This window comes from Ascaphus truei, chromosome 15 (genome assembly GCF_040206685.1).
Source record: "Ascaphus truei isolate aAscTru1 chromosome 15, aAscTru1.hap1, whole genome shotgun sequence".
NCBI classification, from domain to species: Eukaryota; Metazoa; Chordata; class Amphibia; order Anura; family Ascaphidae; genus Ascaphus; species Ascaphus truei.
Genome location: NC_134497.1, coordinates 28,079,391 through 28,105,173, shown reverse-complemented (window position 1 = coordinate 28,105,173; position 25,783 = coordinate 28,079,391). Strand labels below are relative to the sequence as shown.

At 46.3% G+C, this 25,783-nt stretch overlaps 1 protein-coding gene across 6 annotated transcripts in view; it reads left to right on the top strand.

The window, feature by feature from the left end:
- The window catches only part of LOC142466725 (uncharacterized), a 91,309-nt gene extending 66,149 nt beyond the window's left edge, over positions 1-25,160 (top strand). For 2 of the 6 annotated variants that reach the window (XM_075572055.1, XM_075572056.1), the window contains exons 3-5: positions 3,019-3,088; positions 11,472-11,623; positions 21,461-25,160. In XM_075572055.1, the coding sequence (XP_075428170.1) occupies positions 3,021-3,088; positions 11,472-11,623; positions 21,461-24,090 (2,850 nt within the window). In that variant the 5' untranslated portion in view covers positions 3,019-3,020 and the 3' untranslated portion in view covers positions 24,091-25,160. Of the gene's footprint in view, positions 1-1,494; positions 1,593-3,018; positions 3,089-11,471; positions 11,624-21,460 lie in introns of all 6 variants that reach the window. The other 4 variants (XM_075572057.1, XM_075572058.1, XM_075572059.1 and 1 more) reach the window with 4 other exon arrangements.
- The last annotated feature ends 623 nt before the right edge of the window (positions 25,161-25,783 follow it).

Genomic DNA, 25,783 nt, shown 5'->3' with positions numbered 1-25,783 from the left:
TCTGTAGGACAGTATGATTTTGATAACCATTCTACATGTATTTGTACTATTGGTTCATCATGTGTGTATATATACTGTATACTGTATATATATATATATATATATATATATATATATATATATATGTATATGTATATGTATATATATACAGTATATATATATATATATATATATATATATATATATATATATATATATATATATATATATATATATATACAGTGTATATATATATATATACAAAGTATATACTGTATATGTATAGGGATTGTTATTATATATATACTGTATATATATACAGTATATATATACAGTATATATTTATTTCTCTTCATGTATTTATTTATTTATTTAGATTTATTTATTAATTGTGGGGCTGCTGTGTGTGTGTATTTTTTTTATTGTGGGTAGCGGGAGGGTGGGTGAATGGGGTATTAGCCCCAACGGTGCTTGTTTAGGGCTTGCGGGGGGTAGCGGGAGGGCTTAACCCCTTCATGACCGCAGCGGTATTAACTGCTACGGTCGTGAAGGGGTTAAGTGCACCCGCAACCCCCCCGGAAGTCCTAAACTCCCACCAAGGGCCAAATACCCCCCCTCACCCATCCCCACCCACTACACACAATAAAGCGGGCACGGTGGGTTAACCCCTTCATTGCCTTAGCGGCTATCCGCTATGGTAATGACGCAGCATTTCTGTATTTTTAATAATATTGAGCAGGAGCAGGGGGGGTCCCTGAGCATTAATTTCTGGCTCAGGGAACCCCCTGCTCACTGTACAATATTATTAAAATACAGAAATGATGCTTCTTTACCATAGCGCATAGCCGCTAAGGTAAAGAACGAGTGTTTATTTATACTGTATATTGTATGTGTTTTATTGATACTGTACATGTGCAGAGGGTCTCCAGAGCAGAAGCGCACAGGTTTCAGGTCTGGGGACCCCGTGCCCCCCGAGATACAGGCCCCTTTAGGGGGTGCCGGTATCCCTCTGCTCTGCTTGGTTTACAGGCCGCGGTCACGTGATCGGACCTTTAAACCAAGCAGAGGGATACCGGCACCCCCTAAAGGGGCCTGTATCTCGGGGGGCACGGGGTCCCCAGACCTAAAACCAACGCGGTTCAGCTCCGGAGACCCCCTGCACATCTACACTATCAATAAAAATGTATTTCAAATAATTTTTAATGTGCGGATGTTTGCGCAGAGAGAGAGCAGCGGATCTCTCTCTGCTGCAAACACATCTTGCCCCCGCCGCCCATACAGTAGTATCATTTATGTATGTGCATATACAGTACTGTATGTGTACAGTACTGTATGTTAGGGCTTATAGGGGTTGTTGTTATATATATATATATATATATATATATATATATATATACTGTGTATATACAGTACTGTATATATATATATACTGCATTACAATTCATGAATTTATGCCATCTGGTGGACACGCGAAGTATTGCAGCCTATTAAATCCTGATCATTATCATTTAACAGATCAGGCCCCCGTCAGCCAGGCATGAACCGTGGCTGGGAAGGCAAACGCAACGAAGCATGCAAGAGGTGAGCAGCAGCGGATTCCAGGTATCTGCCAGGTACAAACTGGGCATTTGCTCGAATAAAGTGTGTCGGTGCAGTACACCATTACGGGTCAACTAGAACTTAATATCACTAAACCTGACTGGAGTCAAAGGGCTAGATACATCAAGCTGTGGTAACCAAAAATGCCATATTACCGCCCATAAAAGGAGTACCTTATTACCGTGCAAAGAATCTGCGCTGTAGGGCCAAAAATAAAGCACTTTTTATCGGACCCGTTAAAAGCATCAGATCCGATACAAAACAGGCATTTTATATATTTATCGAACGGGATGAACGGCAGAAATACCAAGGTATTCCACAGGCACCAAAGGGGTTAATACTTTATTTTTTTTTAAAACATTACCTAACCCTGTTGACCCCGTTAGTGGCCAGTAAAGCATTGCCTTCTAGTTGCTAAGGTAATTAATTGGTTAACCCCTCTCACCACCACTTCTTCCCTCCCCCCACGAGAAGCCTAAACACCCTCCCCAGGGCAACTACCGTCATCACCCACATCCCCTACCTTCACCCCTCTTCTAGACTAATGCCCAATATCCGTATTAGACAAATGTGGTTTTAAATATTAGCAAAAAATATATACACGTTTAAAACAAAACAAAAATGAAAATTCAAAATACATTTTACACACAAAACCATTGATTATCACTGTGGATAACTAGACACTCTCAATGAGGGGCCCAGATATCCATATTGGCGATTAAATGGTAACCCAGTAATAAACAAATACATCAATTACATTAAAATATATTAATAAACCCCAGCTAAGGTAATGAAGGGAGTTGGTGGAGGTAGCATGTGATGAATGCCCTTTTTTTGGGTGCTGCAATGTCACCTTATAGGGAGGAAATCACATTCCTTTTTTTGGAATCACATTCCATGATTTTGCATCGATTTTGTGTTTGCATTGTCCCCACCACCATTGTATATGTATATATGTTCAAATACAATAATTGTTCATTTATTTATAAAAATGTTTTACCAGGAAGTAATACGTTGAGAGTTACCTCTTGTTTTTCAAGTATGTCCTGTATTGTGCATTTGGTTCCTGATTTAACAATGAAGATTTAGCATAAAGTTGGGTCATCCTATAACTATTAGAGACCTGGCACATGGTGCTGTAACGGGAACACTCGGTGACTGATATGTGAGCTCCTAATGAGGCACGTATTCTATTAATTGTACAAACATTTTTAAATTATATTGTCACAGCTGAAGCTATCGACTTATTATCTATCAAAGGATTTGAAAAGATTTCTGCCACTTTAATTGGATAGCATTGGCATCTTAAGAGTGATGCATTTAAAGTGATCATTTTAAGTGACAATATATAGTTAGACTATAGTCATATATTTACTTTCTTCATGCATGACCAATAACCTCAGCTGATATGACATGGATCTAATTGCATTCTCTTCACAGGTATGTCCCTGATCTGCAAGTCCTGTTTTAAAAGAACAACCCTCCCGGCTGGTACTATTGATCTCTCTTGGTATGTCCCTGATCTGCAAGTCCTGTTTTAAAAGAATTACTCCCCCCCCCCGCTTGTACTAATGGTCTCTCTTGGTATGTCCCTGATCTGCAAGTCCTGTTTTAAAAGAATTACACCCCCCCCCCCGGCTTGTACTAATGGTCTCTCTTGGTATGTCCCTGATCTGCAAGTCCTGTTTTAAAAGAATTACCGTCCCGGCTTGTACTATTAATCTCTCTTGGTATGTTTGTATATCAAAAGGTAGGTTTTTTTTGTTTGTTTTTTGCCCCTCTTAACTGTGTGCTGTTAATTGACCAACTGGAACAAGCTGATTTATTGGGGAGGAGGGAGGGTCATGTGACTGCTTTAGATATATAAAACAAATATACCCCCGGCATTGGCAGGGATAACATTGGCATCTTAAGAGTGATGCATTTAAAGTGACAATATATAGTTAGACTATAGTTTGACTAGAGGTTGACTGGGGACTCCATCTTTCTGCAAACTCTTTTACTGAAGGCAACAAACGGTGAGCTTATATGACCACACTTTGATCCCATGCTTGTTAACCTGCATATTTTAACCCCCCACCCCTTTACAACTTATTTCACTGCAGCCTTTCCCAAAACTGACAGCACAAAGTACCTGCCACACCCATTCAGCTCACTGAAACCCTGAATTGACTCTAGCATTGCAATGCAGCAAAATATTTGACAAGGAACAGGCACCCCCCTGCTGTTTAGTCTGCACACACTCACTTTGCTCACAACAGCTCCATGCAGCACTGCCTACCTCTGGCATAATGAATCTGCTATGTATCTTAACTTTTTTCTTTCTCCTGGCCTCATGGAGATGTTACTCCCTCTATCCACTACAAACTCCTCCATCCTAGCCCACACCCAACATCACCATATACCCTGGACTTCTGAAAAGCCTTGCACTATCTACAGAATGTTGGTGGAGAACTCTTAAAAACCAGCACACCAACCACTTCTCACTCTAATGGCAAACACCACAAATTTACAACGTGCAAACAACTACCCAAATTTCTACTCATACTATTACTCTTTAGCAGGTGATATTGAACTTAACCCAGGTCCTCCCATTTCAGCTCTGTCCCATACCCCTGAGAATTCCACCTTTAAATTCCACAAAGGGCTATCTGTCGCCCATATAAATATCCGGAGCCTGCTGCCCAAACTGGACGAACTAAGGGCATGGTGCCTTATGAATAAACCCAAAGCCATAATTCTTACAGAAACATGGCTAACCCCTAAAACCCCTGATGCAAATATCACCATTCAGGGATACTTCATTTTTAGGAGAGATAGGTCAAAGAGAGGAGGAGGGGTGTTATTTTATATTGCAGACACATTACAATTTACACTGTTAACTTGCCCCCCAAGCCCGCCCTCTTTTGAAATTCTAGTTGGCAAAATCTGCCTCACCCTTTTCTAAGCCCATCTTGCTTGCTGGCATCTACCGCCCCTCTACAATCCCTGACTGATATCACCCAGTTTCTTTGCTCCATTTCCTCTCTGAATGAGAAGAGTCAGCTGCTAGTTCTTGGGGATTTCAATTTCAATTGACCCTAAAAACCACAAAATCCAGATACAACTCAAGTCACTTAACCTATCACAACTCATTTCCCAACCCACACGGACAAATCTGAAATCGCATAACTGTTCCTTGCTAGACTGGATTCTCTCTTCAAACCCCAGCAGAATCCAATCCTCTGGCATCCTTACTGACATTTTCAGTGACCATGCAATAGTGTACTGTGTAAGGAAAATTAAACCGTCCCATTCAAGCCCTAAAGTTCTCCTCACTAGAACATTTAAAAACTTTAACTCACAACAGTTTCTGGATGACCTTACCAACTGCCCATGGCACAGAATCGATTTAATTCCCGACCCTGATTCTGCGCTCGACTATTTCCAATCCAAGTTCTTAAAACGCTGCGATACCCATGCTCCACTATGCAGAATAAGGGTACGGGGAGCCCACCTTCCATGGGTTTCAACTGACCTTATTGCACTACCAGCTCAGGGATAACTTGTGGAAAAGCTACAAAGTAACTGGCATTACCAAGGATCTCAATCACTACAGATGCCTGCGGAACATGTGTACAAGGCAAACAAGGCACGCAAAAGCACAATATTACTCTGACAATCTACACCAAAATACATCAAACCCAGCTAACTTCTGGAAGGTTATCAACAATATATTCCAGCCTCCTAACCATCATCAACCAAGTAATATCACTAAGGGGGATATTACTCTGACAAACCCCACTGACATTGCAAATGCATTCAATGATTACTTTGTGGGGTGTGCCACTAACTTATTAGCGAAACGCAGCCCAAACCACAAACCTGAATCTCATCCTGGGAGTACACATATAGCCCCACCCCCTCCCAACACTGCCCACAATTTTTAATTTGGCCCAGTATCTGAAGAGGATATTACACAAGCGCTCCTCAAACTAAAACTAAGCAGCTAATGCGGACCTGACTTACTACAATCTAGGTTCCTACGACTTGGTGCCCCAGCCATTGCCAAACCAATTGCTTTCATAGTCAACTCTATCCTGTCTGCAGGCTATATCCCTAAAACCTGGAAAACTGCCAGAGTTGTCCCAATCTTCAAAAGTGGGGACAAAAACACTGTCTCAAACTACAGGCCAATCTCACTTCTCCCAATTCTATCCAAAGTCATGAAAAAATGTGTCCACTCCCAATTAAGCGATTACTATACCAAGACAAATTTCCCTAGCCAATTCCAATCTGGCTTTCGTCCCAAACACTCCACCGTAACTACCCTGCTAAAAGTTTACAATGAAATCCAATGTGGAATGGAACGGGGACAACTCACTGGTGCAGTATTCCTAGATTTTGCAAAGGCTTTTGATACAGTTGTTCATGCTATCCTGCTTAACAAACTCCAAAGCTCTGGAATAGGGAAGCATGCTTTAAACTGGTTTCAGTCCTACCTATCGGGAAAATCCCAACATGAGTCCATCTCAGACTCTAACTCCAACCCCCTGGATATCACCTGTGGTGTCCCGCAAGGCTCTGTTCTGGGACCCCTACTCTTCTCAGTGTTCATTAATGATCTTCCCAAAGCTTGTAAGGAAGCCTCAATGCACACGTATGCAGATGACACAATCCTATATGCACACAGCCATAGCCTCTCTGACCTTGAACACATACTTCAGACTGACTTTTTGAGACTGGAAAACTAGAACAAAGAACTAGATTGGTCATCACTAGAGTCTAGGCGCAAAGTTCACCTTTCCTGTCTTGCCTTTAAATTCTTTATGGGCAAGCTACCCAGCTATCTGAACAAGCTCTTCATCCCTACCACATGCAGCACTTATCACCTGAGATCAGACTCCAAAAGACTGTTCATGGTCCCAAGGCTTAACAAAGTATCCGGTCGTTCCTTTTTCTCTTACCGTGCACCCCAAAACTGGAACAAACTACCAGAGACTCTCACATCCACCACTAGTTTAAGTTCTCTCAAATCTAAGGATGTCTCACATTTTAATCTGGTCTGTAACTGTTTCATGTGCCCATAATATATATTTTCTTTAACTGTGCATGCAATGTCTTGTATATAATGTATACCCTGTTCATTTATGTAACTGTATTTGTAACCATGTATTATTTGTCTTAACTCTGTGCCCAGGACATACTTGAAAATGATAGGTAACTCTCAATGTATTACTTCCTATTAAAATATTTTATAAATAAATAAATTGGTGGCTTTGCAGCTAGTGAGATTTCCTTTTAAATCGTTAAATAATATGATCCACTTTAAATGTATGATCCACTACATCTACTCTCCCTACCCTACTGCTGCGGCAGACTTTATTCTAACAAATACCCGGTTTGTCCCTGGCTGGTTCCTGGAATGCGACACTGTTCACCCGGAGCATGCCGCGTTCCATTTGCTTTCCCAGCCACGGGTCATGCCCGGCTGACGCGCGGTTGATGTGTTAATTAATAATGGTTCAGGATTTAATAGGCTGCAGTGCTTCGCTTGTCCGCCAGATGGCATAAATTCATGAATTGTAATGCAGTATATATATATATAGAGAGCAGCGGATCTCTCTCTGCTGCAAACACATCTCGCCCCCGCCGGCCCATAGTATCATTATATATACTGTATAACAACAACCTCTATAACCCCTAACATACTGTACTGTACACATACAGTACTGTATATGCACATCAATGATACTATGGGCCGGCGGGGGCGAGATGTGTTTGCAGCAGAGAGAGATCCGCTGCTCTCTCTGCGCAAACATCGCCACATTAAAAATTATTTAAAATACATTTTTATTCATAGTGTACATGTGCAGGGGGTCTCGGGAGCTGAACCGCGTTGGTTTCAGGTCCGGGGACCCCCTGCTCCCCGAGATACAGCCCCCTTTATGAGGTGCCGGTATCCCTCTGCATTTAAAGGTCCCGATCACGTGACAGCGGCCTGTAAACCAAGCAGAGGGATACCGGCACCCCGTAAAGGGGCCTGTATCTCGGGGAGCAGGGGGTCCCCGGAACTAAAACCAAAACGTTTCTGCTCCGGAGACCCTCTGCACATCTACAGTATAAATAAAACACATATATAAATAAACACTCGTTCCTTACCTTAGCGGCTATGTGCTATGGTAACGAAGCAGCATTTCTGTATTTTAATAATATTGTACAGTGAGCAGGGGGTTCCCTGAGCCAGAAATCAAAACTCAGGGGACCCCCTGCTCCTGCACAATATTATTAAAAATACGGAAATGCTGCTTCATTACCTTAGCTGATAGCCGCTAAGGCAATGAAGTAACCCCTTCACCCACCCCCGCTACCCACAATAAAAAAACTCACACACAGCAGCCGCCCAAAAAATAAATAAATCTAAATAAATAAATGAATATAAATAAATACATTTAAAATACATTTTTATTCATAGTGTACATGTGCAGGGGGTCTTCCTGTGACGTCAAGAGGAATGGCTGCCTGAGAGACTGGCTCCAGAGCCCCTCCAACATATAGCCTATAAAAATAGCAATTAAATAAACAAATCCCCCCCAAAACCTACAGTCCTGAACCCCTAAGACCAGCTGGGCACAAGAAGTACCTTTTCCGGCAATTTGGAGAGGGGTTGCCGGCGCTCTGGGAGGCCTCCTGTGAGCCCCGACCCCCGGTGGAAGTCTCCCCCTGAGTCCCTCACTCACACCAAAAGTCAGCGGAATCGCCTGGAGGAGCGTGCGGGAGGTAGGAGAGGCAGTGGGGCTAAGCCCCGAGTGTCCCGCGGGGTCCGCTCTAACTGCGGGGCTTGGGGATTCCCCCCCTGTGCGCGCTGCCCTTGAAGTGCGCCCGCGGCGGCCTCCCGCGGCCCCGAGGGGAAGCAGGAGCTGCAACAGCGTCTCCCCGCTGCGGTACCGGTCCCCGCTTGCCCCCCTCCCCCAGAATAAATAAAATAAATAAACATACCCCCATCAGGCTATCCCGGCAGGGGAGAATACCCCCAGGCTGCAGGAACTGCGAGACCCACCACGTGGCGGCAGGGGAGGAAGCGGCCATCTTAATGGAACACTCCACTGAGGCACCATCTCCCCTTAAAGGGGTATACAGCTGCTTGTCCCAACCATCAACTTCCAACTGCTGCCTGAGCCTCAGTGTGCCACAACCCCCTACCTCCCCAGCAACACAGCGTTGAGCCAAATAAATAAATAAATAACTACTCAGCAGCTCCAGAAACACCCCAGAAGTTCCGCAACACTCTCACACCTCCACCCTTAAATAAAATTAAATAAAAATAATAAAGTGGGGACCATAAACAGGCAGGGGAATACACAGAGCATGAGCGGCAAGGGCAAAAAAGCAGCCCAGCAAACAGTCGTGAGCTACTTTACCCCAAACCAGCGACCCGCAGGGAGCTGCGAGGACTCGCAAGACGGCGGCCTGACTCGCACGCGGGAAGGCCCAGGCGGAACACAGCAGCCAGAAATGGCAAACATCGACATTAATAAAGAATACCTGGAGAACCTCTTCACGAGAATGAGGAAAGAAATCCAGGATGACCTGAATAAAGCGGTCAACACCTTAAGGAGTGATATGAACCTCCTAGCTGCTAAGACGGACACTCTGAACCATAAGGTGGAAGCCTTGGAGCAGGCCCAATCCTCCGCAGAGGACGAAATAAACCGGTTACACTGGGAAATAAGGGAATTAAAGGAAAGTGCCGAAGACCAAGAAAATCGTGACCGGAGGCAGAACCTGAGAATAAGGTATGTCCCGGAGTCCGTGGAGACGGACCAGCTCCGCACTTACCTGACAGACTTATTTATCCACCTAGTCCCGGACTTATCCCCTGATAAACTGGAGATGGATAGGGCCCACAGAGCCCCGGGGCCAAAATCTACTGACCCCAAGAGGACCAGAGATGTCCTGATTAAATTCCATTACTACTCTACGAAGGAGAAATTATTAGCAGCCAGTAGAGACAAGGGAGCCATACAATTCCGCAACACACGACTCGAAATCTATAGTGATCTCTCGAGGAAAACTGTAGACAGGAGAAGAGAGTTAAAACCCCTTCTGCAGAAACTGAGAGAAAACAACTTAAAATATCGCTGGGGGTTCCCATTCAAAATCGTTGTGCAATCAGGAGGGAAATACCACACTCTATCCTGCCCGGAAGAAATCCCGAGATTTATGAGGTGCCTGGGCATCCCGCAGGTGAGCGGAGGATCCGCCCATGAAGAAGCTGACGGCGCTCAGAACCAAAGACAAACTGAGAAGGTACCGCGAACTTCCCAGAGAATCGCTACCCAGCGAAACCAGGTGGGAGAAGAATAAGAATCGAGACTCAGAACTTGTCCCGACCCGACGGAGGCGGCGGGACTACGCCCACCATTACCCCCAGATCTTCCTCCCCCTGGATAAAAGAGAGAAACAGCTCCCCCGTCTACCCCCCCCGATGGATCTCCACTTACCTGCTGCGACATGAAGTCGCTCTCCTTCGGAGTGTCGGCGCTCTTGGCCTCTGCCGGGAATGCGAGAAAGAGTCTCAGGACGAGAGCAGGGAGCAGCGGACAGAAGACCCGATGTAGACGAGGGGTGATGATGTTTGGTGGGGCGGGGGGGCTTTGGTTGTGCGGGAGGGGGGGGATGATTGTCTAAGGGAGAGGGGAACCACATTTCTCTCCCCTCCCCCCTTTCCTCTCCCCTCGCTCCCTGCCCGCCCCCCCCCCTTCCCCCGCCGTGATGGATCGGGAGCTGGTCCGGCGGTCTCGGCGGAGTCAGACCCGGCCAAAATAGACAGAGGCTGATGGCAAGCCCAAAGATAGACATATGGGGACTGAAGCTATACGAAAAAACTCCCTCGTATGTATCCAGTGTTAGTTAAATATTGTAAATACTTACCTGGAACCACCTCTACGCCAAGGGGTTCACCCACAACAGCTCGGTTCCTCCCGGGGTGCGCCCTGTACCCTTAACGTTGCAGCTGACCCAAGAAAAGTAATGGGAACTGTAAACATAGGGATCTAGATGAAAACAGCGGAACAGCGCCATCTAGTGACAATACAAGCAAATGTTGGTGGGCACAGTTGGGGGGCTCACCTGGGGAGGAAACGAGAAGCCTCTGGAAGGGGGATCCCAAAAGAGGTCTTCGGCTTTCTACCATAGAGGCCAACAAGAGAAAGGGCTCCGGGGAAGGTACCCAAGGGGGTGATACTTGTATAGACCTCCCCCTCCCCCAGCACCCCCCCTCCCCATCCCCTACACCCCTCCCCTCCTACCCTCACGTGCTCCCCCCCGGCCCAGTTTATCCCCCCCTCCCTTTCTCCCCCCCCCTGGTCATATCCCTCCCCCCCTCCACTTCTGCCCCCCCCCTCCCCTAGCTGGGGAACACCCCTACCCCTATGCCAAACTGAGGTTCGCAGGACATATAAACATAAGGTTATGAAAGCAATTAGTTAAGGGTCCCACAACGTTAGACCCGGAAGTTATATGGTTGAACAAGTTTTATGTGATTTAATATGTTTAGGTTCAATGCCTTTTGAAGGAGGGCTCTCCGGCCTCCCTGATGGCTCTCAGAGATCGGCGCTCAGGGAAGTCTCCCAGAGGCAATAGGCCTACTACCTTCATCCTTAGAGAGATGAAGGTCTCTAAAACTGGGCTCTCGGACAGCCCACTTTCTTTTCTTTTTCCACTCTTTTCTCACCCCCCTCTCTTTCCTCTCCTCCCCCATCCCCCCCATGCCCCCCCAGCCATCCACGTGCCCAGACAACACAGGGGACGATCTTGCAGAACCAGCTCTCATCAGCACCAGGTACTCTATACAAAAGAAAGTCACACATAAAAATGAACACAACCCTGTTTTTCTATCCACACACACCCAGCAGGGACGAGCACATACGCAGACGACAAGGGTCTCCAGAAACCAAGATTCCACAAAAAGGCCACTCAGAGGACAAGACAAGGTATGACTGTAGAGACGCCCACCACCTTGGGAAAGTGAAGGGACAGACAGAAGCCCTGAAATACCATCCAGGTAACAACGGCCCATAACACAACACTTAAACTAATATCCCTAAATGTCAGAGGACTAAACTCAGTACTTAAAAGAAGGCTCGCTCTTCAGGAGCTCAAAAAGATGAAGGGAGACATCCTGTTTTTACAGGAAACTCACTTTAACACGACAACCCCCCCCCAATACTTTCCAGAGATATTACCCTCAGACCTACTATGCATCCTGCCCAACCAAAAAGAGAGGGGTAGCTATTTTGTTCAAACAAAATGTTAAATTTTCTTTAAAAAAAGAAACTGCAGATCCGGAAGGCAGATTTCTTATCCTCCAAGGCACCTTGTCCGGGGTGGATATTACTATGGTCAATATATACGCCCCAAATGAGGCCCAAGCTGACTTCCTGAGAGAACTTTGTGACAGCCTAGCTCCCCAGCCTAGAACTACACTGATGTTGGTCGGAGACCTAAATATGCTTGTAGACCCCGACCAGGACAGGATGAGCATATTAGATACCCCCCTCCCTCGTGCTACGGAGAAAAATGCTAGGGAATTCCGTAACATACTGAAAGAGTTCGCATTAATAGATATCTGGCGAGCACAGCACCAGGGTCAGAGGGACTACTCCTACTTCTCCCCCCCCCGCACCAGACCTACTCAAGGATTGATTATTTTCTGGGTACTAAGGATATCTTCCAGGCAACCTCCCAGTCAGATATAGGATCAATATCCTGGCCGGACCACGCCCCGGTCTCGCTGACGCTCTCCCTCCCCTTCTATAAAAATAGCCAATACAATTGGAAACTAAATGATTCTCTGTTAAACCAACCAGATGTAGAAATAGAAATTAAACAAAAACTCAGAGAATACTTTACACTGAACAAGGGCTCCGTAGAGTCATCAGCGATGCTATGGGAGGCCCATAAGGCTACAATCAGAGGGAATATCATTTCCATAGCCTCATACAAGAAAAAAGCACGACAGAAATTGTACAACGAATTGGCGGAAAAGGTCCAATTACTGGAACAAAAACATAAAACTAATCCCTCAAAAAAATTACTCAAAATATTAGTTAAAGCCAGATCTGAATTCAAACAGATACAACTCGATGAAGTGGAGAGGGCGCTGCGGTGGACCAGGCACAAATACTATGATAAAGGGAATAAGGCCGACCGGTTATTAGCATCCAAGCTAAGAGGTCTGAGAACTAAAGCCCAAGTAACAGCTATACAATCAAAGACAGGTGCCAAAACATATTGCGAGAAACAGATAGCAGCCGAATTCTCAGACTTCTACTCTAAATTATATAATCTAAAGTTCCCAAAAAATAGATCCTCTAACGAGGAAGCTATAGCTAAATATTTAGATTCATGTAACCTTCCAAGCCTCTCAGAAGGGGATCTTGCAGAACTAAACAAAGATATCTCCCAAGAGGAGCTCTTAAATGCCATCTCCCAACTAAAACCTAGCAAAACGCCAGGCCCAGATGGGTTCTTCAATCAATATTATAAGACATTCAAGCTAATTCTAGCTCCATATCTCCTTGATATGTTCAACGAGTTTCTGGAGGGAACAACCATCCCAGCATCTATGTCTAAGGCCAATCTAGCAGTCATACCAAAGGAAGGGAGAGACCCACTACAGTGCGGTAGTTATCGCCCCATAGCCCTCCTTAATTCGGATCTAAAACTTTTCAGTAAAATTTTAGCCAACAGATTAACCCCCATACTCCCAAGCCTAATACACATAGATCAAGTCGGGTTTATTTCCGGCAGGCAGGCCTCAGATAATACCAGGAAAATTATTAACATAATCGACCATGTACATCTCTCATCCACGAAGGCCATCCTATTGAGCCTAGATGCGGAAAAAGCATTCGATAGGATCAGATGGGACTTTTTAGATCAAACATTAATCAAATTCGGATTTAAGGGCCCCAATCTGGCAGGGGTCAGAGCCCTGTACAAAAGTCCCACGGCCGTCGTGAAGCTCCCAGGAGGAGACGCAAACCCTATAAACATTAAGAATGGTACTCGACAAGGATGCCCCTTGTCTCCGCTTCTATTTGCCCTCTCCATCGAACCCTTGTCAGCAACAATTAGAGAGGATAAAAATATAAATGGTATTGAAATTGGGGGGACAAACTATAAGATATCCCTCTTTGCTGATGACATTATCCTGACTCTGGCCAACCCCTTGACCTCACTCCCGAATTTACACTCACAATTAGACAAATTCAGCAAAATGTCGGGATACAAAACTAATATGGATAAGTCGGAAGCATTAAATATATCCCTACCCCACCCGAGGTAAAATTACTGCAAATAAATTTCAATTATAGGTGGAGTTCCACAAAAATCAAATACCTAGGAATACAAATAACACGGGAGTACAAAACACTATTTCAATACAATTACCCACCCCTATTTGAGAGATTAAAAAAAGACCTTCAAAGCTGGAATGGATATCAGATATCTTGGCTAGGAAGAATAGCCACGGTAAAAATGAACATCCTATCAAGACTTCTGTATTACTTACAGACTCTCCCTATTGATATCCCACTAGGTGAACTCAAAAATATGCAAAACAAAATCTTCCAATTTATTTGGCAAAATAAAAGACCAAGGGTAGCTAGAACTATCTTGCTAGCACCAAAGGGAAGTGGAGGCTTGGCAGTCCCGGATATCATCAAATATTATTTCGCGGCCCAACTCAAACAAGTTATAATGTGGAACAACGAACCAACCACAAGCTGTTGGATTGGGATTGAGTCTGCCTATGCGAGACCTCTCTCACTCCCGGCCACCCTGTGGACCGAGAGGGGTAGGGAGACCTTCTCAGAAACATTAAAGCTGGGAGCAATGAAATGTACATGAAGAATATGGACTAAAAATAAAGATAGGTTTAACCTAACGGCCTCACCCTCACAACTAACGCCCATATTTAACAACCCGGAGTTCCCCCCAGGCTTGTTCCCACAGAGACTCAGTGAATTTAAAAAGTTAAAGATAATGGTAGCAGAGCAGTTTATAGGAAACGGAAAGATCCTATCGATTCAGGAACTAGAGAAAAAACACCAAACAGTGAACCTGCCAATATTTGGCTTCCTGCAGATCAGGCATTACCTGCAAACTCTTTCCAAAGAATTAACATTTCAACCATTAACAAATTTTGAGCGCCTATGCAGGAAAGGATATTACTGTAAGGGGTTGATTTCGGAAGTGTATCTGGGTCTGGCAAGAACAGCAGGTTGTTCCCAACACAATTATATGCTCAAATGGGCGGAAGATTTGAACATAGAGATCGATAGGGAAGACTGGGAGGATATCTGGGAGGCAGCTTCCAATACATCAATATGCACCACCACCAAAGAGAATATTTATAAAATTCTATTTCAATGGTACTTAACCCCGAGTAGGTTGAGCCAGATCTTCCCCGGGACCCCAGATTTGTGCTGGAGGGGATGGGGACAAAGAGGAGATATGGCTCACATCTGGTGGAATTGTCCAAAGATTCAGGTGTTATGGGTTATGATCAAATCATTAATCCGAGAATACCTGGGGGTGGAGATTGAGATGGACCCGCTGACCATGGTGCTGGCTAAACCAATTGACGAGCTAGAGACGGCAGAAAACAAAATGACAATACACGTACTCACGGCAGCTCGCTGTTGTGTGGCAGCTGCCTGGAAAAAAATAAATCCACCATCCAAACAGACAATACTACGAAGACTCCGCGAAATAAAGTCAATGGAGCTCCTTACAGCAAAACTAACCCAAAAAATGGACAAGTTCCAAAAGACATGGGAAATATGGCCAGGTGTGTAACAGACTACTACGAAAGCTATCGGATAAAACTAAGGGGCCAATTGGGCTGGTCCCCCCCCTTCCCCCCTCCTCTTCTCTCCCTCCCCAACTCTACTTTCCTCCCCCTCTCCCTTCACCCCTCTCTCTCCCCCTATCTTTTCTTTTTTCTTCCCTGACAATAAAAGATGCACACAAAGAAGCGGCCGCTTCCGTTTTAATGTACCTAATGGGGGAGTATGTGAATAGGCAATACTCAACACAACTAGTTACATATTTAACTTAAACAGGAACAATGATTCGTGAATACTTACTGTGTTGTACATGACAGTTAGTACTCCTCCAATGTTTGTATAACGAAATTTATGATATGTGTGTATTTTGTGAAAAAACAATAAAAAAATTGAAATAATAAAATACATTTTTATTCATAGTGTACATGTGCAGGGGGTCTCGGGAGCTGAACCGCGTTGGTTTCAGGTCCGGGGACACCCTGCTTCCCGAGATACAGACCCCTTTATGAGGGGCCGGTATCCCTCTGCATTTAAAGGTCCCGATCACGTGACCGCGGCCGGTAAACCAAGCAGAGGGATACCGGCACCCCCTAAAGGGGCCTGTATCTCGGGGAGCAGGGGGTCCCCGGACCTAAAATCAAAACGTTTCTGCTCCGGAGACCCTCTGCACATGTACAGTATAAATAAAACACACATATCAATAAAGAATCGTTCCTTACCTTAGCGGCTATGTGCTATGGTAATGAAGCAGCATTTCTGTATTTTAATAATATTGTACAGTGAGCAGGGGGTTCCCTGAGCCAGAAATCAATGCTCAGGGGGCCCCCTGCTCCTGCACAATATTATTAAAAATACAGAAATGCTGCTTCATTACCTTATCTGATAGCCGCTAAGGCAATGAAGGGTTAAGGCAGAATAAACAATAAATACATTAAATACATATTTTTAATGTGTGTGTTAAACCTCCCTGCCTTGACTGTAATCTGTGTAAGACCCCCTCCCCCTATTGTGTTTGTTAAACTTCCCTGCCTTGACTAATCTATGTAAAAACCCCTCCCCCTATTGTGTCAGTTAAATCTCCCTGCCTGTGTTTCTGTGAGTGCAGTGTACTGTATGTAAATGTGGGGAGGGGGAGGGGGATCCCGTGTAAATAACCACACCCACTACCCACTACCCACCTGCACATGGCCCCTCCGCTGCTGCAAAACAGAGACAAAAATTAAAACATACAAAGTAATGTCCCCTAACCCCTTAATCACCATAGCGGTTATTAACCGCTACAGCCATCAAGGGGTTAACCCACCCTCACCCACCACTCGAGATGCCTACATACCCTCTCACACTAACCCCCCCCCGTGAGGCCTAACCACCCTCACCCAGTACCCACAAGGGAGGCCTACCCACATACCGTTGGGGAAACACCCCCCACCCCCAGTACCCACAATAAAAACAATAGTGACCCACAATAAACATCATTCTATTTATTAAATACATTACCCACCCCCTGTGCCCCCCCCCCATAAATACATGATTTATTCTTTTACATACAGGGTTCATAACGCAGCCCCACGCGAGTCCCCGGTGGGCTGGCGGGGAACCTGGACAGACCTACAGGGTACCAGCAGCCCTTTTTAAACAGGTTCTGGAGGCCTGCTGGTGGGTCCCGCCAGCACCATGGCCCCCAGGTGGTCTCCTTGAGTCACCGTGGGCCACAATTGGGTCCCCACGGTAGGCCCGCGGATGTCTGGGAACCCCGGGTCAGACCCACAGGTGTCTGCGGGGCCTCGGGTGGTTCCCACGGGGGTCTGGGGAACTCACAAGTGCTCACTACGGGTCCGCAGTGCCCCCACAGAAGTGGGACCACACATCATCATCCCCGCACCTACGGGTCGGCGGTGCCCCCACAGAAGTGGGACCACACAGCTTCATCCCCGCAGACTACGGGTCGGCGGTGCCCCCACAGATGTGAGGCCACCGCTTCATCCCCGCATGTGTCACTCGTGGAACCACCAGCCTGATACCCGTGGGATACCCGAGGATACCGCAGGTGGTCTCCAGAGGTCCCACGCAGAACCAAGAAACCAACCCTGAATGTAAAAAAAATAAACCTGGCCTATACATTCAATACATACACCCTCCCTTCCCCCCCAACACCTACAGTACGATAATGTGCAAAATAACTATTATCCAGATATGGATAATAGATTAATTGCCCATTATTAAAAACATTAACTAGCATATTCAAATAAATAAAGTACTACTGACCTCATCAAAACGAAGTGTCCGTCGCCAGCAACATCCTTGTCTTGCCCACAAAATACATAGCCAAAACAAAGCCAATACATTGCAAGTACATTCAGATATCAATTAACCCCTTAAACACCTTATCAGATAATAACCGCAAAGGTAATTAAGGGGTTAAGCCACACTGGCCCGATACCCACCCTTCACCCATGAATTTGTACAGTGGCTTCATCATGCAACTAATATATATATATACAGTCTATACACACACATGATGAACCAATATACAAATAAATGTAGAAGGGTTATCAAAACCATACTGTCCTACAAATAACACTTCTCCATACAGACACACTACAATAAAATCAATTTCCTTTAATAATCCTAACTGATCTTACAATCTAAATCATCAAATGCCAATGAAACACCTCACATTCCAATCAATACATTGCAAGTACATTCAGATATCAATTAACCCCTTAAATACCTTATCGAATAATAACCGCAAAGGTAATTAAGGGGTTAAGGTTAAGGGGTTTTAATATGCTAGTTAATGTTTTTAATAATGGGCAATTAATCTATTATCCATATCTGTATAATAGTTATTTTGCACATTATTGTACTGTAGGTGTTGGGGGGGAAGGGGGGTGTATGTATTGAATGTATAGGCCAGGTTTATTTTTTTTACATTCAGGGTTTGTTCCGTGGTTCCGCGTGAGACCTCTGGAGACCACCTGTGGTTTTCTCGGGTATCTTACGGGTATCAGGCTGGTGGTTCCACGGGTGACACATGTGGGGATGAAGCGGTGGCCTCACATCTGTGGAGGCACCGCGGACCCGTAGTCTGCGGGAATGAAGCTGTGTGGTCCCACTTCTGTGGGGGCACCGCCGACCCGTAGGTGCGGGGATGATGATGTGTGGTCCCACTTCTGTGGGGGCACCACGGGCCCATAGTGAGCACTCGTGAGTTCCCCAGACCCCCGTGGGAACCACCCGAGGCCCCGCAGACACCTGTGGGTCTGACCCGGGGCTCCCAGACATCCGCGGGCCTACCGTGGGGACCCAATTGTGGCCCACGGTGACCCAAGGAGACCACCTGGGGGCCATGGTGCTGGCGGGACCCACCAGCAGGCCTCTAGAACCTGTTTAAAAAGGGCTGCTGGTACCCTGTAGGTCTGTCCAGGTGCCCCGCCAGCCCACCGGGGACTCACGTGGGGCTGCGTTATGAACCCTGTATGTAAAAGAATAAATCATGTATTTATGGGGGGGCACAGGGGGTGGGTAATGTATTTAATAAATAGAATGATGTGAATTGTGGGTCACTATTGTTTTTATTGTGGGTACTGGGGGTGGGGGGGGGGGTGTTTCCCCAACGGTATGTGGGTAGGCCTCCCTTGTGGGTACTGGGTGAGGGTGGTTAGGCCTCACGGGGGGGGGGTTAGTGTGGGAGGGTATGTAGGCATCCCGAGTGGTGGGTGAGGGTGGGTTAACCCCTTAATGACTGTAGCGGTTAATAACCGCTATGGTGATTAAGGGGTTAGGGGACATTACTTTGTATGTTTTAATTTTTGTCTCTGTTTTGCAGCAGCGGAGGGGCCATGTGCAGGTGGGTAGTGGGTAGTGGGTGTGGTTATTTACACGGGATCCCCCTCCCCCTCCCCACATTTACATACAGTACACTGCACTCACAGAAACACAGGCAGGGAGATTTAACTGACACAATAGGGGGAGGGGGGCTTACACAGATTAGTCAAAGCAGGGAAGTTTAGCAGACACAATATGGGGAGGGTTTTTTACATAGATTAGTCAAGACAGGGAAGTTTAACAAACACAATAGGGGGAGGGGGTCTTACACAGATTACAGTCAAGGCAGGGAGATTTAACACACACATTAAAAATATGTATTTAATGTATTTATTGTTTATTCTGCCTTAACCCTTCATTGCCTTAGCGGCTATCAGATAAGGTAATGAAGCAGCATTTCTGTATTTTTAATAATATTGTGCAGGAGCAGGGGGCCCCCTGAGCATTGATTTCTGGCTCTGGGAACCCCCTGCTCACTGTACAATATTATTAAAATACAGAAATGCTGCTTCATTACCATAGCACATAGCCGCTAAGGTAAGGAACGATTCTTTATTGATATGTGTGTTTTATTTATACTGTACATGTGCAGAGGGTCTCCGGAGCAGAAACTTTTTGGTTTTAGGTCCGGGGACCCCCTGCTCCCCGAGATACAGGCCCCTTTAGGGGGTGCCGGTATCCCTCTGCTTGGTTTACAGGCCGCGGTCACGTGATCGGGACCTTTAAATGCAGAGGGATACCGGCACCTCATAAAGGGGTCTGTATCTCGGGAAGTAGGGTGTCCCCGGACCTGAAACCAACGCGGTTCAGCTCCCGAGACCCCCTGCACATGTACACTAGGAATAAAAATGTATTTTAAATGTATTTATTTATATTCATTTATTTATTTATTTATTTAGATTTATTTATTTTTTGGGCGGCTGCTGTGTGAGTTTTTTTATTGTGGGTTGCGGGGGTGGGTGAAGGGGGTATTAGCCCCAAGGGTGGTTGTTTAGGGCTTGCGGGGGGGTAGTGGGAGGGGTTAACCCCTTCATGACCGTAGCGGTATTAACTGCTACGGTCGTGATGGGGTTAAGTGCACCCGCAACCCCCCCCCCCCCCCCCCGCAAGTCCTAAACTCACACCAAGGGCCAAATACCCCCTTCACCCACCCCCGCTACCCACAATAAAGCGGGCACGGTGGGTTAACCCCTTCATTGCCTTAGCGGCTATCAGCTGAGGTAATGAAGCAGCATTTCTGTATTTTTAATAATATTGTGCAGGAGCAGGGGGCCCCCTGAGCATTGATTTCTGGCTCAGGGAACCCCCTGCTCACTGTACAATATTATTAAAAATACAGAAATGCTGCTTCGTTACCATAGCACATAGCCGCTAAGGTAAGGAACGAGTGTTTATTTATATATGTGTTTTATTTATACTGTAGATGTGCAGAGGGTCTCCGGAGCAGAAACGTTTTGGTTTTAGGTCCGGGGACCCCCTGCTCCCCAAGATACAGGCCCCTTTAGGGGGTGCCGGTATCCCTCTGCTTGGTTTACAGGCCGCGGTCACATGATCGGGACCTTTAAATGCAGAGGGATACCGGCACCTCATAAAGGGGGCTGTATCTCGGGGAGCAGGGGGTCCCCGGACCTGAAACCAAAGCGGTTCAGCTCCCGAGACCCCCTGCACATCTACACTATGAATAAAAATGTATTTTATATAATTTTTAATGTGCCGATGTTTGCGCAGAGAGAGCAGTGGATCTCTCTCTGCTGCAAACACATCTCGCCAGGGGACGGCCTATAGTATCATTGATGTGCATCTACAGTACAGTACAGTACTGTATGTGTACAGTACTGTATGTTAGGGGTTATAGGGGACGGCTTCAAAGACAACAGCTCGCAAATGCCCCCATGTGTTTTTACACGGCATTGCAGTATTGCAGCCAGCGGGAATAAAATGTTTATATCACAGCCGGGAAAAAAACGCAATACACTCCGGCCGAAAACGATACAAAACCGAACATCACCGGGATATTCCGAAATTCGCGGAACTAGCCGAGTTAGAATAATGTTGGTCGCCTCTGTTTTGCTGCACATGTTGTGCTAAACCCTTCATTTTTACAATGTACCTCTACAGTTTACTTTCATCCTGAACATTTTGTGATATGCCAACTTACCTCTTCTGCATGCTCTTTTGTAAGACAGTTTGTGTAACAGTGACTTTTTTGTCTCGTCTAGTACAAAGACAAGCACCAATAATCCACCCATGCCAACACTGCAAGGTTGCTTTTAGCAGTCAGGATTACCTCCTCAAACATCTGAAGTTCAAACACCCAAATGAGAATATGGAAAAGATGAGGACAGAACAATCTTGCAACATTCCAATAAATATGACAGAAAATGCATCTTTCAACCAGTCAAGGCAATTAATAAACAATGTAACTGCTTCTCATGCCAAAATATATATATTAGCTGCTGCAACAGGAAAAGATATTGGAGAAAGTGCGAAGAGTTTGACTTGGTTATCAGACCAAAATGCACAGAAGACAACACAGACCGGGGAGAGACCGCATGTATGTGGGGAATGTGGGAAGGGATTTAGTTGGTTATCCAGCCTGAACACACACAAGAGGACACACACAGGGGAGAGACCGCATGTATGTGGGGAATGTGGGAAGGGATTTAGTGTGTTGTCCAGCCTGAACACACACAAGAGGACACACACAGGGGAGAGACCGCATGTATGTGGGGAATGTGGGAAGGGATTTAGTGTGTCATCCAGCCTGGACAAACACATGAGGACACACACCGGCGAGAGACCGCATGTATGTGGGGAATGTGGGAAGGGATTTAGTCGGTCATCCAGCCTGGACACACACATGAGGACACACACAGGGGAGAGACCGCATGTATGTGGGGAATGTTGGAAGGGATTTAGTCAGGCATCCAGCCTGAACACACACCAGAGGGGACACACAGGGGAGAGACCGCATGTATGTGGGGAATGTGGGAAGGGATTTAGTGGCTTATCCAGCCTGAGGACACACAAGAGGACACACACAGGGGAGAGACCGCATGTATGTGGGGAATGTGGGAAGCGATTTAGTTTGTTATCCAACCTGAACACACACAAGAGGACACACACAGGGGAGAGACCGCATGTATGTGGGGAATGTGGGAAGGGATTTAGTGTGTCATCCACCCTGGACAAACACATGAGGACACACACCGGGGAGAGACCGCATGTATGTGGGGAATGTGGGAAGGGATTTAGTGTGTCATCCAGCCTGGACACACACATGAGGACACACACAGGGGAGAGACCGCATGTATGTGGGGAATGTGGGAAGGGATTTAGTCAGTTATCCCACCTGAACACACACCAGAGGACACACACAGGGGAGAGACCGCATGTATGTGGGGAATGTGGGAAGCGATTTAGTTTGTTATCCAACCTGAACACACACAAGAGGACACACACAGGGGAGAGACCGCATGTATGTGGGGAATGTGGGAAGGGATTTAGTTGGTTATCCAGCCTGAACACACACAAGAGGACACACACAGGGGAGAGACTGCATGTATGTGGGGAATGCGGGAAGGGATTTAGTGGCTTATCCAGCCTGAGGACACACAAGAGGACACACACAGGGGAGAGACCGCATGTATGTGGGGAATGTGGGAAGGGATTTAGTTTGTTATCCAACCTGAACACACACAAGAGGACACACACAGGGGAGAGACCGCATGTATGTGGGGAATGTGGGAAGGGATTTAGTTTGTTATCCAACCTGAACACACACAAGAGGACACACACAGGGGAGAGACCGCATGTATGTGGGGAATGTGGGAAGGGATTTAGTGTGTCATCCACCCTGGACAAACACATGAGGACACACACCGGGGAAAGACCACATGTATGTGGGGAATGTGGGAAGGGATTTAGTGGCTTATCCAGCCTGAGGACACACAAGAGGACACACACAGGGGAGAGACCGCATGTATGTGGGGAATGTGGGAAGGGATTTAGTTTGTTATCCAACCTGAACACACACAAGAGGACACATACAGGGGAGAGACCGCATGTATGTGGGGAATGTGGGAATGGATTTAGTGTGTCATCCACCCTGAACACACACATGAGGACACACACAGGGGAGAGACCGCATGTATGTGGGGAATGTGGGAAGGGATTTTGTATTTTATCCAGCCTGGACACACACAAGAAGACACACACAGGGGAGAGACCGCATGTATGTGGGGAATGTGGGAAGGGATTTAGTTGGTCATCCAGCCTGAACAAACACAAGAGGACACACATAGGGGAGAGACCGCATGTATGTGGGGAATGTGGGAAGGGATTTAGTGTGTCATCCAGCCTGGACACACACATGAGGACACACACAGGGGAGAGACCGCATGTATGTGGGGAATGTGGGAAGGGATTTAGTCAGTTATCCCACCTGAACACACACCAGAGGACACACACAGGGGAGAGACCGCATGTATGTGGGGAATGTGGGAAGCGATTTAGTTTGTTATCCAACCTGAACACACACAAGAGGACACACACAGGGGAGAGACCGCATGTATGTGGGGAATGTGGGAAGGGATTTAGTTGGTTATCCAGCCTGAACACACACAAGAGGACACACACAGGGGAGAGACTGCATGTATGTGGGGAATGCGGGAAGGGATTTAGTGGCTTATCCAACCTGAACACACACAAGAGGACACACACAGGGGAGAGACCGCATGTATGTGGGGAATGTGGGAAGGGATTTAGTGTGTCATCCACCCTGGACAAACACATGAGGACACACCGGGGAAAGACCACATGTATGTGGGGAATGTGGGAAGGGATTTAGTTGCTTATCCAGCCTGAGGACACACAAGAGGACACACACAGGGGAGAGACCGCATGTATCTGGGGAATGTGGGAAGGGATTTTGTATTTTATCCAGCCTGGACACACACAAGAAGACACACACAGGGGAGAGACCGCATGTATGTGGGGAATGTGGGAAGGGATTTAGTTGGTCATCCAGCCTGAACAAACACAAGAGGACACACATAGGGGAGAGACCGCATGTATGTGGGAAGGGATTTAGTGTGTCATCCACCCTGGACAAACACATGAGGACACAAACAGGGGAGAGTCTGCATGTATGGAATGTGGGAAGAGATTTAGTGATTATCCAGCCTGAGGAAACACAGGAGGACACACACACAGTAGAGAGACCTATCTCTAAAGCCAGGCATGTTTAGGGATAACCAGTGACTAAGACGCTCACATACATATGCAGCGGCCGTTTTTCAAACGTTTCACGGGTGTATTCCTGGGCATACCCAGGTCATGCTGCATGATTACAGATAACAATAAAGCTCACCGCTCAACCCTAATATACTTGTAAGCATAATTTACAAGTGGTACATAGGAGATATACACTAAATCCAACCAAAAAGTTTGCAGTCTAAGAAGACCAGAACAAAAGAATCCCCAATGTTTGCACTCTACTTATTTAAATCAAGAGTAAGTATCATCAGTAAATTAATTGCTAATGAATGGGCAGACTGATACAATATCATGCATAGAGACTGGTCTAATTTCCTCAAATTAATAAAGCAATAACATTTTATTAATCAATATACAATGTGATAGATATATACAAAGTGATAATTAAAAACATGTGGTGAGATGTGAACCAGGGTAGGAGCAGATGTGCACATTCATTGGTGTATATATATATATACGAAAATCCTCTAGATCACAATTTATAAATTACAGATTAATAATACTAGGTGTGTGTTATGCAGACAAAATGGTGTATGCTCTTTTGCAGAGCTCAGAAGTGAGCGTGACCATACGGTAAGCAGGAACTGGTCATTAAATCTGAGCTAAGTGGGAACACTATGTACAAAGCTAAACAATGTTATACAGCAGGGCCCCACTAATACGGCGGGTTCCGTTCCGGGCCCCCGCCAAAAAGCGGTACACCAGCGATCGATTCAAAAATAATGTGCATTGCTTAACTTAGACGTTTTCTTACATCGGCCGCCATCATGCAACGTTATCCAGCGTGGGAAGGTAAGGGAAACACCAATTGTGCGCCGACACGCACTACTTCCGGTTCTACGGTGGCCGAAGGGAAGGTACACACCAATTGTGCGCCGACACGCACTACGTGTACATCCGGTTCAAAGGTCAGTCAAGTACTGTACTGTACAACAGCTGAAAGGGATAGTGGCCAACCAGGAAGGCAATAAAGCATCAAAAGTAAGATGACTTAGTGCCTGTCACGGACAGGTGTGGGGGGGCTAGGGTGGGCAGTGCATGTCACGGACAGGTGTGGGGGGACTAGGGTGGGCAGTGCCTGTCACTGATAGGGTGGGCAGTGCATGTCACTGATGAGTGTGGGGGACTAGGGTGGGCAGTGCCTGTCACTGATGGGTGTGGGGGATAGGGTGGGCAGTGCATGTCACTGATGGGTGTGGCGGGACTAGGGTGGGCAGTGCCTGTCACTGATGGGTGTAGGGGGACTAGGGTGGGCAGTGCCTGTC